This window comes from Babylonia areolata, chromosome 27 (genome assembly GCF_041734735.1).
Source record: "Babylonia areolata isolate BAREFJ2019XMU chromosome 27, ASM4173473v1, whole genome shotgun sequence".
Classification (NCBI taxonomy): Eukaryota; Metazoa; Mollusca; class Gastropoda; order Neogastropoda; family Buccinidae; genus Babylonia; species Babylonia areolata.
In genome coordinates, this window is record NC_134902.1 from 41,486,303 (window position 1) to 41,501,046 (window position 14,744).

General features: G+C 42.6%; 1 protein-coding gene across 1 annotated transcript; it reads right to left on the minus strand.

Annotated features, from left to right (window-relative positions):
- Positions 1-515: 515 nt before the first annotated feature.
- LOC143301353 (thymocyte nuclear protein 1-like) lies at positions 516-14,740 on the minus strand. Its single transcript, XM_076615574.1, has 7 exons — positions 14,626-14,740; positions 11,184-11,380; positions 10,188-10,256; positions 7,422-7,517; positions 5,913-5,974; positions 4,002-4,186; positions 516-867 (listed from the first exon to the last, which is right to left on the minus strand). The coding sequence occupies exons 1-7, from the start codon at positions 14,663-14,665 to the stop codon at positions 824-826; spliced, it is 693 nt and encodes a 230-aa protein (XP_076471689.1). The 5' UTR covers positions 14,666-14,740; the 3' UTR covers positions 516-823.
- Positions 14,741-14,744: the final 4 nt, after the last annotated feature.

Genomic DNA, 14,744 nt, shown 5'->3' on the forward strand with positions numbered 1-14,744 from the left:
TCTCTCCAAGCTGACACAGCAACAGTAAGGATCCAGTTACAGGTCTCTCCAAGCTGACACAGCAACAGTAAGGATCCAGTTACAGGTCTCTCCAAGCTGACACAGCAACAGTAAGGATCCACACTGTTACAGGTCTCTCCAAGCTGACACAGCAACAGTAAGGATCCAACTGTTACAGGTCTCTCCAAGCTGACACAGCAACAGTAAGGATCCAATGTTACAGGTCTCTCCAAGCTGACACAGCAACAGTAAGGATCCACAATGTTACAGGACAGATATGTGCTGATGAAGCTTCCAATGTTTCAGGAACAAGACAGCAGAACTGGCTGCGAAAAATGGCAATGATACCGATACAAAGAAAATGACAGATGTTTCTCATTTTAGCAACGTTTTATTCACATTAACTAGAACAAAAACAATGCATTTTTGTCTGGCTCTGAAGTTAACATTACATATCTAAGTTCAGTAAACAATCAATCAAACAACCCTCCCCCCTTCCTCCCAAATAAAGCATGTATGCATGCTCTCTCTCTCTCTCTCTCTCTCTCTCTCTCAGAGCTATACAAGTGACACATTTCTGATTCCAGCTCATATGAAAATTACAAAAATGAACTATCATTTTTTGACAACAGTAAAACACTTAATCAACTCAAATAAAACATTAAAAAACAATCTGCATTTTTCACAATGTATGTGAGTACTATATACTATATGTATCTCTCTCTCTTTGAAACAAACATGTTTACGAGTATTGTCCTTCCCTAAGAAATCATAGCTGAAGAAGAAGAAAAAACATGGGGTGAGGACTGGTAGTGTTTCTTTTTCAGCCATCTGTCTTGGACAGTTCCACGATGAAATCCCACTCTTCTGAAACATAGATATGACAGTATGAAAAGGGCGGCACAAAGTGAAGACAATGGAAAGGACATTACTGAAACAGCCATGTGGATAAGTGAACACACACACACACACACACACAGTAATTCTTTAACCACCTGGGAATTTAACTAACCTAAAAATGTAAGGATTTACCATGAAGTATTCCACCTCACTCTAGGAACTTAAAGAAGATTTACCATGAAGTATTCCATCTCTCTCCAGGAACTTAAAGAAGATTTACCATGAAGTATTCCATCTCTCTCCAGGAACTTAAAGAAGATTTACCATGAAGTGTTCCATCTCTCTCAAGGAACTTAAAGAAGAGTTACCATGAAGTATTCCATCTCTCTCCAGGAACTTAAAGAAGATTTACCATGAAGTATTCCATCTCTCTCTAGGAACTTAAAGAAGATTTACCATGAAGTATTCCATCTCTCTCCAGGAACTTAAAGAAGATTTACCATGAAGTATTCCATCTCTCTCTAGGAACTTAAAGAAGATTTACCATGAAGTATTCCATCTCTCTCCATGAACTTAAAGAAGATTTACCATGAAGTATTCCATCTCTCTCCAGGAACTTAAAGAAGATTTCCCATGAAGTATTCCATCTCTCTCCAGGAACTTAAAGAAGATTTACCATGAAGTATTCCATCTCTCTCCAGGAACTTAACTCACTCCATGCCAAGAGTTTTTGCCCTTGCCAATCCCTGAAAACCCAGGGTTTGTATAGGATGGGGAAAAAATTGTAAAAAAACCAAATAAACACCCAGACAATTGATATTTAGTATATGTATGCAAGGAATGTTGTTCCATATGTGTGCAAAAAATCAAAGTATTTACTCACCGTCTTGATGTTGATCGCGGTATCCATATTTAGTGTATTTTTTAGCATTTTTGCACCCATCAGAAAGGTACACCAACATGTTCCACATCACATTCTAACACTATTTGAGGAACTGAAGACCTAGTGCATGCAATGAAGTATGAACAGGTGGTGAAGAAAGTTGAAATTCACTCATACAAGAAAAAATATTGTCTCTACATAATGAAAATCAAAGAACAAAGAAAAAAACTCAACCGGCTGGGTGTTGACTTGCCAGTCAGCTGACAAACCTGGTATGCCAGTGAAGGGATGTGCAAGAGGGAAAAAGGAAAAATTGTCAGTCCAATCACTGGTGAAAACACTTGCAAAATCGTCCATTTCCTCAGTGGTTTCGTCGTCTGTGTCTGTCTCATCTGCTGGCACAATGTCCTCACTTTCCTCTCCATTGTAAACACTCTCTTCAGTGGCCGAATCTGTTTCTAGTTCATCGGGATCTGGTTCAAATTAACTGTCCGAAGAATCAACATTATCTCCTTCGACATCAGAGCCTTCAGTTTGGATCATTTCCAAAGCATCTTCGACGCTGAGTAACATTTCACCTCTCCGACCGTGTCGAACACTTCGCCGTGACGCCATCTTGTCAAACAACTTACAAAGCTGACAGGGGGCACGCTTTGTTATCAAGTGCGGTTGAGCTTATCGCGACACACACGCAGCGTGTGTGAATGAAAAGCTGACCAGAGGTGACGTAAGATATCACATCTGCTTTTGATTTTCGCATCCGACGCGTCACTCCGACAGCACGACTTTTTAAAATCCAAGTCCGCATATGCGGACATTGGCATCCAACGCTTTCTCCGACGATGTCCGCATATGCGGACAATGGCAGCGAGTGAGTTAAAGAAGATTTACCATGAAGTATTCCATCTCTCTCCAGGAACTTAAAGAAGATTTACCATGAAGTATTCCATCCCTCTCCAGGAACTTAAAGAAGATTTACCATGAAGTATTCCATCTCTCTCCAGGAACTTAAAGAAGATTTACCATGAAGTATTCCATCTCTCTCCATGAACTTAAAGAAGATTTACCATGAAGTATTCCATCTCTCTCCAGGAACTTAAAGAAGATTTACCATGAAGTATTCCATCTCTCTCCAGGAACTTAAAGAAGATTTACCATGAAGTATTCCATCTCTCTCCAGGAACTTAAAGATTTCCCATGAAGTATTCCATCTCTCTCCAGGAACTTAAAGAAGATTTACCATGAAGTATTCCATCTCTCTCCAGGAACTTAAAGAAGATTTACCATGAAGTATTCCATCTCTCTCCAGGAACTTAAAGAAGATTTCCCATGAAGTATTCCATCTCTCTCCAGGAACTTAAAAAAGATTTACCATGAAGTGTTCCATCTCTCTCCAGGAACTTAAAGACGATTTACCATGAAGTGTTCCATCTCTCTCAAGGAACTTAAAGAAGATTTACCATGAAGTGTTCCATCTCTCTCCAGGAACTTAAAGAAGATTTACCATGAAGTATTCCATCTCTCTCCAGGAACTTAAAGAAGATTTACCATGAAGTATTCCATCTCTCTCTGTACAAACATTTATCCTTGTCCAATCTGTCCTCACTCAACTACACTGGACATCAGGAAATTAAGACGGGTAACAAACAGAAACAGCAGCACAACTGACATCAACAGCAAGAACAATTAACAACAGTAACAACAACAATAACAAAGATGATGATACAACCAGCACAAAGAAAAAAGTGGAGATAATACAGACTGTAACATATTGACAGAAAAGATACATTTTAACTCAGTACTGCCAGTTATCTCCCCTGACTTTCCCCACAGACGACCCATTTGTATGGGTAAGAAATAAAACTGCCAAAAAACCAAATGTTAGAATTTATGAACTGAAAACTTCAACACTGATCAGAAAGATAACAAGTATAGCACATATACACGAGCAATAACACATAAACATAAAACAATGAGAGTAGAGAGAGTGAGTGTGGGTCAGGGAAAGAGAGTGTGTGTGGGCAGGCCAGGGAAAGAGAGAGAGAGTGTGGGCCAGGGAAAGAGAGAGAGTGTGTGTGGGCCAGGGAAAGAGACTGAGACTGAGATGATTTATTCACTCAAGGCCATAGCCCCACATGAATGAATGGCAATAATACAGTATGCAGATGTCACCATACTATCAGTAAATATTCACCATTTTCTCCACGGAAAGAGAGAGAGTGTGTTGGCCAGGGAAAGAGAAAGACAGGGACCCTGCAAGACTCGAGATAAAACCAACCTTGTGACACTGGCTGCACCGACAACCGCGCCCGTGTAAACAGCGCCATATTGCGGAGAGGGCCTCCCTTCCCAGCATGCTCCTGGTGCAAACGTTTCAGTTCTGACAGTGACACGAAGCGAGGCAGCGGTGCGCCGTACTTCACGTCCACCATGTACCACTTAGGGTTGTCACGCTTGCTGGAACTGGACATTTGATTCCGACATCAGGTATTTAAAATTTGGTTGTGTGTTTTACAGATCAGTATTAATGTTAACTGATTTCAACACTATATTCATTTGATATGTTGTGCTCATGAACATACAATAAGTGTGCATGGGTGCTTGTGCACGTGTATGTGTGTGTTTTGAATAATGGAAAGTTAATGGGGGTGGGGTGGGGGGGGGGGGTTGTTTTCTTATTGGACCTGCTTTGCTATGACTGAGTTGAGTGTTATTTTATGTACATGTTGTTAGCCAAATTTTACTGTTTTGCTTCACAATCTGTAGTCACAGACTTCACCACACTTAATTTCTCTACTGAGACAATATAGTTATTCTGATTCTGAATAGAATTCCGTCAGACAATACAGCACATAAACATCTTCACATACTTCTTGTATACCTATCACCAGATGATACAGACAACACACAAACATCTTCACATGCTTCTTGTAAACCTGTCACCAGATGATACAGACAACACACAAACATCTTCACATACTTCTTGTATACCAGTCAGGAAACAGTTGTGCTATAAACACGGCAAGACGATGTTCTTACCTGTCATAATGGGGATCAGTGCTATAAACACAGCAAGATGATGCTTTTACCTGTCATAATGAGGATCAGTGCTATAAACACAGCAAGACGATGTTCTTACCTGTCATAATGAGGATCAGTGCTATAAACACGGCAAGACGATGTTCTTACCTGTCATAATGGGGATCAGTGCTATAAGTCATAATGGGGATCAGTGTTATAAGTCATAATGGGGATCAGTGCTATAAGTCATAATGGGGATCAGTGCTATAAGTCATAATGGGGATCAGTGCTATAAGTCATAATGGGGATCAGTGCTATTAACACAGCAAGACAATGTTCTTACCTGTCATAATGGGGATCAGTGTTATAAGTCATAATGGGGATCAGTGTTATAAGTCATAATGGGGATCAGTGCTATAAGTCATAATGGGGATCAGTGCTATAAACACGGCAAGACAATGTTCTTACCTGTCATAATGGGGATCAGTGCTATAAACATGGCAAGATGATGCTTTTACCTGTCATAATGGAGATCAGTGCTATAAACATGGCAAGATGATGTTCTTACCTGTCATAATGGGGATCAGTGTTATAAGTCATAATGGGGATCAGTGCTATAAGTCATAATGGAGATCAGTGTTATAAGTCATAATGGGGATCAGTGCTATAAGTCATAATGGAGATCAGTGCTATAAACACGGCAAGACGATGTTCTTACCTGTCATAATGGGGATCAGTGTTATAAGTCATAATGGGGATCAGTGCTATAAGTCATAATGGGGATCAGTGTTATAAGTCATAATGGGGATCAGTGTTATAAGTCATAATGGGGATCAGTGCTATAAGTCATAATGGGGATCAGTGTTATAAGTCATAATGGGGATCAGTGCTATAAGTCATAATGGGGATCAGTGTTATAAGTCATAATGGAGATCAGTGCTATAAGTCATAATGGGGATCAGTGTTATAAGTCATAATGGGGATCAGTGTTATAAGTCATAATGGGGATCAGTGCTATTAACACAGCAAGACAATGTTCTTACCTGTCATAATGGGGATCAGTGTTATAAGTCATAATGGGGATCAGTGCTATAAGTCATAATGGGGATCAGTGCTATAAGTCATAATGGGGATCAGTGCTATTAACACAGCAAGACAATGTTCTTACCTGTCATAATGGGGATCAGACTTGTCAAACTGGGTATGATCAGGGTAGCCTGACTTGACAACCTGAAAACATAATCAAAAACAGCTTGCAAAATTAAAAGAGCATCAAATTCAAAGCACTGTTCACAAACCATTTAAATAACTCATAAATTTGTAGAACAAATCACTGAGACAAAGGAAAATGTGAGTGATATAATGTTCTGTGGACTGATACAGGTCACAAATCCCTGTTACAAAGACGCTGAACAGGAGAGGAGTGAAGAGTGAGGAAAGGGAAGAAGGGAAAAGGACCAGTACATTTAACAGTGTTCACTGTCGTTTCTCAAAGAGGTGTTACTGTGTTCAGACAAATCCATGTACTGCTACACCACATCTGCCAGGCAGATGCCTGACCAGCAACATTACGTAACATGCTTAGTCAGGCCTTAAGTGCATGCATGCATGTATGTATGTATGTGTACCTATCAGAGTTCTGCAGACTTTTGCCAGCGGACAACACTCTTGTTGCCATGGTTTCTTTTCAGCGTGCCAAGCTGCACAAAGACCTTGGTTTATAGTCTCATCCCAATGACTAGACGCTAAGTTCCACTTTCCAGTCACACTTAGGGAGAGGGAGAGAGTGGGATTTGAACCCAGACCCTCAGGGACTCTGTATTGGCAGATGAGCGTCTTAACTATTCTGCCACATTGCTTTTGGTGCTCAAAAACTGAAAAGGTGGTATCTGCATTTTGTAGTCTTGAAGGAAGTGTCAAATGCTCAGTAAACATGCATCAATCATAAACCAAGCAAGACATGATCAGCCTGAAAATACATTTTTTGCCAACACTGTACAATTTTGGAGGAATGATTAACATGAAACTGTTGACACCTAACACCACCACCACCACCACAGTGCATTCACATCCTCTTCTCCCTCCCCACCAAACATCAACATGGCAGCCACAGACACCTCCCCCACCCGACAGCTGAACAATTACCATCCACTGGCCAAACTGAAACATACTGCCAGCTATATTTATCATTTATTGTATTGTATTACTCTTTTTTGTCACAACAGATTTCTCTGTGTGAAATTCAGGCTGCTCTCAACAGGGAGAGCGCGTCGCTACACTGAGAGCGCCACTCTTTGTTTTGTTTTTTTCCTCCTGCCTGCAGTTTTTTTATTTCTTTTCCTATTGAAGTGGATTTTTCAACAAAATTTTGTCAGGGACAACCCTTTTGTTGCCATGGGTTCTTTTATGTGCGCTAAGTGCATGCTGCACATGGAATCTCAGTTTATCATCTCATCCGAATGACTAGCGTCCAGACCACCACTCAAGGTCTAGTGGAGGGGGAGAAAATAATGGCGACTGTGCCAGGATTCAAACCAGTGCGCTCAGATTCTCTCGCTTCCTTGGCAGAGGCATTACCTCTAGGCCATCTCTCCACATTATAAATTCATAAATATAACCCACATTAATGACAAAATTTCTCCACACTGACCAGCAACAAAAGCAGCAAAGCACTAACCGTACAGGTCCCAATGATACCAGGCTCCTTACAGTTGCTGTGATAGAAGAACGCTTTGTGGCCCTCCTTCATGTCGTCTCGCAGGAAGTTTCTGGCCTGCAGGGTAAAATCATCATAGATGAGAAACAGAAGGTAGAGAGGCAAACTACATGACTCAACTTTACTGTCATTCTCACTTCCAAAAGTCACACATTTTCACAAATTAATACAAGGGCACCAGAGAAGAAGAAACAAAAAGCCACAACACTGCATAACATGTTCAACCCAGCAATACATCAACGTTCATTCAAATTCTACCAGTGATTATGGACTTGGGAATATGTTCCTGGTGTTAGTGCTTGTACATTCACAACTGACAGCTACTTTACACCTTTCTTTATATGAATACATATAGCAGTGAATGCACTGCTGCAGCATGTCTGCATGGACCACGCCTGACCCCACAACACATCAAGGGAGGTCACCACTGACACTGCAGCAGGATTCAACTTCACTTGGAGAAAATTGTAACAATAATAATGTAAATACCAATAATAATGCAAATAATAATAATGAAGCCTGGGCCTTTTCCAGAAAATGACTTTCAAATGTGGTTTAAAAAAAACAAGTGGGGTGGGGTGGGGTGGAAATCTTGTTCAACAGTGGTCAAGTTTGAAATCTTTCATTACCACACACAAAGATACACATACAGTATACATGGATTTTGGTCACTCACACACACACACACTAACACACACACATATAGATGGAGACATAAACTGTCACCGTAGTCATGGAGTCGGGTTAAAGGTCCCACAGCTTTGTACAGCCATTACGATAGTGACTTCACATCCACTGTGTTCAGGACAGTGACTTCATATCCACTGTGTTCAGGACAGTGACTTCACATCCACTGTGTTCAGGACAGTGACTTCATATCCACTGTGTTCAGGACAGTGACTTCATATCCACTGTGTTCAGGACTGACTTCATATCCACTGTGTTCAGGACTGACTTCATATCCACTGTGTTCAGGACTGACTTCACATCCACTGTGTTCAGGACAGCACATCCACTGTGTTCAGGACTGACTTCATATCCACTGTGTTCAGGACTGACTTCATATCCACTGTGTTCAGGACTGACTTCACATCCACTGTGTTCAGGACAGTGACTTCACATCCACTGTGTTCAGGACTGACTTCATATCCACTGTGTTCAGGACTGACTTCATATCCACTGTGTTCAGGACTGACTTCACATCCACTGTGTTCAGGACTGACTTCATATCCACTGTGTTCAGGACAGTGACTTCATATCCACTGTGTTCAGGACTGACTTCACATCCACTGTGTTCAGGACTGACTTCACATCCACTGTGTTCAGGACAGTGACTTCACATCCACTGTGTTCAGGACAGTGACTTCATATCCACTGTGTTCAGGACTGACTTCACATCCACTGTGATCAGGACTCAGCATAGAAAGGCTACACCCAAACCTCTCCATCCACTGCTTTCACCTCCCTCAACCAAGTCTGGTACACATTCACACCTCAGTGAAGTGAGGAAAATACAGTGCCTGCAGTTTCAGTTTTTTTTCAGTTTCAGTTTCTCAAAGTGGTGTCACTGTGTTCGAACAAATCCATATACGCTACACCACATCTGCTAGGCAGATGCCTGACCAGGAGCACAACCCAACGCGCTCAGTCAGGACCTGAGTGCATGCAATTATATTTGTGTGCCTATCACAGTGGATGTATTCTGCAGAATTTTACCAGAGGACAACACTCGTTGCCAAGGCAAGGGTTCTTTTTCAGTGCACCAGAGGACAGCACTCGTTGCCAAGGGTTCTTTTTCAGTGCACCAGATGACAGCACTCGTTGCCAAGGGTTCTTTTTCAGTGCACCAGAGGACAGCACTCGTTGCCAAGGGTTCTTTTTCAGTGCACCAGAGGACAACACTCGTTGCCAAGGGTTCTTTTTCAGTGCACCCGAGAGAGGGATTCGAACCCAGATCCTCATGGACACTGTAGTGGCAGACCAGCGTCTTCACCATACTGCTACAACACCAGGCCGATATCAGGGACCAAATTCGGACCACAAGATCAGAAGTCAAACACCTTACCGATTCTGACACAGTGCCTCCACTGCAATGGAGTCAGTATCACATTACTGATTATAATTTAAAACAAGAGAGGCAAGGCTTAAGACTCACTTGTGATAAATTAAGTCCCCTAGCATTAATTAGAGTAATTTCCCTTTTTTACTATCTGCACCAAAATGTTTGCAAAATAAATAAAAATTCCATGCTTCGCAAAAGAAGTTCCTGTTTGACAAAAAATGATAATAATGACTCCTCTTGTTGTTGTGTCAGAATAAGAGGTCAAAGTGCCAAGTTTAGAGAATACAAAAAATATAAATATAACAGTAAATGCAGTTTGCATATAATTAGGCTTCTTTTATTATTTTTTTGTGCCCATCCCAGAGGTGCAATATTGTTTTAAACAAGATGACTGGAAAGAACTGAATTTTTCCTATTTTTATGCCAAATTTGGTGTCAACTGACAAAGTATTTGCAGAGAAAATGTCAATGTTAAAGTTTACCACGGACACACAGACACATGGACACACACACACACACACACAGACAACCGAACACCGGGTTAAAACATAGACTCACTTTGTTCACACAAGTGAGTCAAAAACATATACTGGACTTCTGGACTTGGTATACATGCATTTTAAAATGCAAGGAGTGTACCAAACAGAACACACATAAATTCTTACCTGATAATTTCGCACACCATCCCAGTGCTCCGTCTGATTAGGGCAATTCTTCAGGTCTCCAAAACTGAACTGTAGCAACAAATAAAATGAACTCATCATAAAAATGGAACTATATTTAATAAGAAAATAGAAATACCAAGAGTAATTCGCCATCAAAACCATCATCACAATCACCAACATCTCAATACTAGTGTTAAGTATTTCAGCACTGTCTTGATTATCAAAAAAAAAATAATAATAATAAAAAAAAAAAAAATCATATTTCTTCCAGAAAGAAAAACTTATAACTAGAAATTTTACCAATAATTCTAAACTTTAAGCAAACAGCAGTTTCTTCAGAATATTACCAGAAAGGCAACATTGTGAATATAATGTGTTTAATAACAATGAAAAAAACAACAGAACAGGAACACAGTATTGTACAAGTTAAACTAAAAAACAGAAAAACTGAAATGGCATTCCAGGCTTAACCTTGAACAAACATTCCAAAAAGCCAAACACATCCACTTCAGTCCTGTTTTCAATCCTCACAAACAACAGACACTCACAAAAAGAGTTCCTTTTCTCCGCCCAATAACACTGGTACACTGCAACACCTGCCCTGAGGGCCCAGTACTGCCACCCAGTCTGAAGTCCTTCCAACAACATCCACCATCTTCCTGCCTGTTGTGTTTGGAACTAACCAGGACTCAAAATTAGCAGGAGGGTGGAAACTCGTGCCAAATGCACTGACAAACTGTTTTGAGGCATGCAAAACCTTTGATGGGGGAATACCCATGTTGCACTCAAATTTTCAGCAGCAAGGTTCAATGAGTATTTCTTTCAGAGGAACATTCCATTTGCACATTTTTACAAATCATGTTATTGAATCATGTTATTTGAGGCAAGAGACAAGATATACCATGGTGAAGATAATAAACACATTTTACATATATACCAATCACGTTTTATACATTTTTATACATAATAATATATGGGGGGAAAAAAGCTCAGAACCTTCATATCAATGCCATTTTCGAATCTGGACTCTGGTTCGGACTTGATGAGCCAGTGTGTATAGACTGGCTTGTCTCCCTTTGGTGCAGAGCTGGCAGCAGTCTTTCCCTTGCCATGTGGCTGTGACGATCGTTCTGACGATGATCCACTCTTTGCTGCCGTGCTCTGCTTGCTCTTCTTGGCTGGAGGCTCCGAACCTGAATCAGTGAGTTTCAGTTTCAATGTCCATTTTGGTCAATATACACCACATCACATCTGCTCTAAAAACCTCTGTTAAATAAAAGAAAAAAAAGGAAGTACATGCCTGATGCACGTGTAAACTCAACTTGCTGGTTGGCCATTTGCCAGCACACCACAGCTGTACAACATTAGCCAAAAATGAAATGGATTGCAGACACATCCTCACTCACAATTAATGGCAAGCATCAACCAAGGACGGGGTCGGGGGGTGGGGGGGGGGGGGGGGCAGGGGGGGGAGAACAAGTGAGGTGGTGATGTGGAGGGGTTGGAGTGGGAGTTTATCCATGCTGCATGTCAAAGTGGAAATGTGTGTACACACGTCACAAACACACCCACATAAATACACACACACACACACACACACGTGTTCAGCACATCTGTAGTAGTTAATTGGCAGTGACACTGACAGTTCCAGCTCCAGTTCCAGTTTCTTGATTTAATCAATGACGCTGGATACAAACAGCTCGTCACATTCCCAACAAGAGGAGAGAATACTCTAGATCTCTTCCTCACAAGCCATCCATCCCTAGTGCCGCGGATTGAGCCCCTCCCTGGACTCTCTGACCATGATATTGTCTACCTGGAGTTTAACACCAACCCAGCGTATCAACGTCCATTAAAACGCACAGTCCCCCAATTCTCCAAAGCGGACTGGCTTTCACTGAAATCATGTTCAACGGAACTCTCTGATACAGTGCTGGAAACCTTTGATATAAATAGTGATGCAGAACAACTGTGGCACACACTAAAAGAAGGTATCGCCTCCATGACAGAGAAACATATCCCTAAGAAAACCATAGGCGGAAAAAACAACAGGCCCTGGGTAGACTATGCCATCCTGAGGATGATCCGACGACGGGACAGACTGTACAAACGGTGGAAAAAGACCGGAAGCAAAGAAGTGTGTGCAGAAATGATGAAGCTGAAGCGCAATGTCCAAAGAAACCTGCGCCGTTCTTACTGGAGATACACTGAGAACATGTTCAAAGATAGCACGAGTGAAAGACCAGTGACGAACAAGAAATTCTGGGCATACATTAAGGCAATACGTACAGAGGCAGCAAATGTTGCCCCACTTAAGGAAAACGGCAGACTTGTCTCAGGTGCAAAAGAGCGAGCAGAAATACTAAATAAGCAATTTCACTCAGCCTTCAGTGCGAAAATCACCTGCAGCAAAGAGGAGTTCACCGACAGAACTGGTCTACCATCAGACCCCCCATCAAACTTTCCTACCTCAAGCAATATAGAAATCTCAGTAGCAGGAGTAACCAAACTCTTCAAGGATCTAAATCCCAGCAAAGCCCCTGGCCCCGATGACATCAGCCCGAGACTGTTACGTGAGCTTGCTGAAGAATTGGCTCCTGCTTTCACACTCTTGTACCAGTGCTCCCTCAACACCGGAGTAGTTCCGAGAGACTGGAGGATGGCCAACGTCACCCCAGTCTTCAAGAAAGGTGAGCGCTACCGCCCAGAAAACTACCGCCCTATTTCCCTGACCAGTATACCATGCAAAATAATGGAGCACATCATCACTAGCTCTATTATGAACTTTACAGAAAAGTATGGAATCATCACCGAAGCACAACACGGTTTCAGACGCCAGCGATCCTGTGAAAGCCAGCTCATCGGACTCGTAGACGAGCTCTCAGTAAATCTCGAAGCCGGAAAACAGACAGACGCTCTCATCATGGACTTCTCCAAAGCGTTCGATAAAGTGCCACTCCCTTCTGCTCCACAAGATCCACTCCATTGGCATCACAGAGAAAGTACACACCTGGATCAGGAAGTTCCTATCAGATAGACAGCAGTCTGTAGTGGTGGATGGAGCCACTTCCAGTCCTGTTCCTGTAGAATCTGGAGTCCCACAAGGATCTGTTCTTGGGCCTTGCCTGTTCCTGCTCTACATCAAAGACATGCCGACTGGACTGTCCTCCACTGCTCGTCTCTTTGCTGATGATACCCTGTGCCACAAAACCATCTCCTCCACCAGCGACCAGCAAGCCCTACAAAAGGATCTGGATTGCCTTGCAGAATGGGAGCAGAAGTGGCTTATGAGCTTCCATCCAAACAAATGTCAGACCCTGCCAGTGAGCCGGAAGAGAGACCCCCTACCATCAGAGTACACCCTTCGTGGCCACACCCTTGACGTAGTCAGTAAATCCAAATACCTCGGCATCACCATCACCTCTGACCTTAGATGGACACCCCACATCTCCAATGTCTCCAACCGAGCCAACAAGACCTTAGGCCTACTAAGACGGAACCTGAAAGTAGGCTCCCAGCGCATCAAACAGCAAGCCTACCAAACACTGGTCCGCCCAACCTTGGAGTATGCCAGCTCTGTGTGGGACCCCTATACAGAGAAGGATATCAATAAACTTGAGGCAGTACAACGCCGGGCTGCTCGCTGGGCGACCCATCGACACAGGAAAACATCCAGTGTGCAAGACATGATGGAGACTCTTCAGTGGTCTCCCCTCAAAGAGCGAAGGAGAAAGGCAAGACTGATTAACTTCTGTAAGTTCCATAGCGGCAGTCTTATCATCAACACATGCCACAAGCCCTCTCAAAATCCTTCAGCATCCACTGGGACCCGAGGATCGCATCCAGCAGCATACCACCTCTCCAACTGCAGGACGCTGTACAGGCAAAAGTCTTTCTTCCCTCGAACAGTATCAAACTGGAACAGCCTTCCTGCTGAGACTGCTCTCAGCATAACCCTGGAAGGCTTCAAATCCCGAATCTGATTACCTCCCCCCCCCCCCCCCCCATACCTCACCCCCCATCCCCTGGCCCAGAAAACCCTACCTCATGAATCCACAAAACACGCAAACCCCCCTTATAGTCTACAGAATCTTCAAAATGATGAAGGCGGTAGTCAAGGGAAAGAAGAAGAGCTCTTTCCAAGTGCAGCAGCTGCACCCCCCCCCCCCCCCCCCCGCCCCAACCCCTCCTGCCCCAATGCACTACCCCCCTCCTCTATCACTGCCATACTTTAGCTGTTCCTCCTTCCTGCCCTGCCTATCACTGCTACTGAAGCCGTTCTTCCTTCATTCAGTATTAACTCTCTCCTTTCCTTCAACGATGCATGTACTAGTATTAACTTCTGTGTTATTTTCATGTCTAAGTAGCGCATCGAACCTCAGCTGACAAAGAAGTAGTACAGCTAACAATACTAGTGTTACATTGTTTTCATACGTACTGGTTCCATCTGTTGTCTTGCGTTTTTTTCGCGAAGGCATGATCAATAATTGCTTATCAACACAAATTCCCTGCTCAACTTTCGATTCCCGCGTTTCCGTGTGACATCCGGCGGAAGTG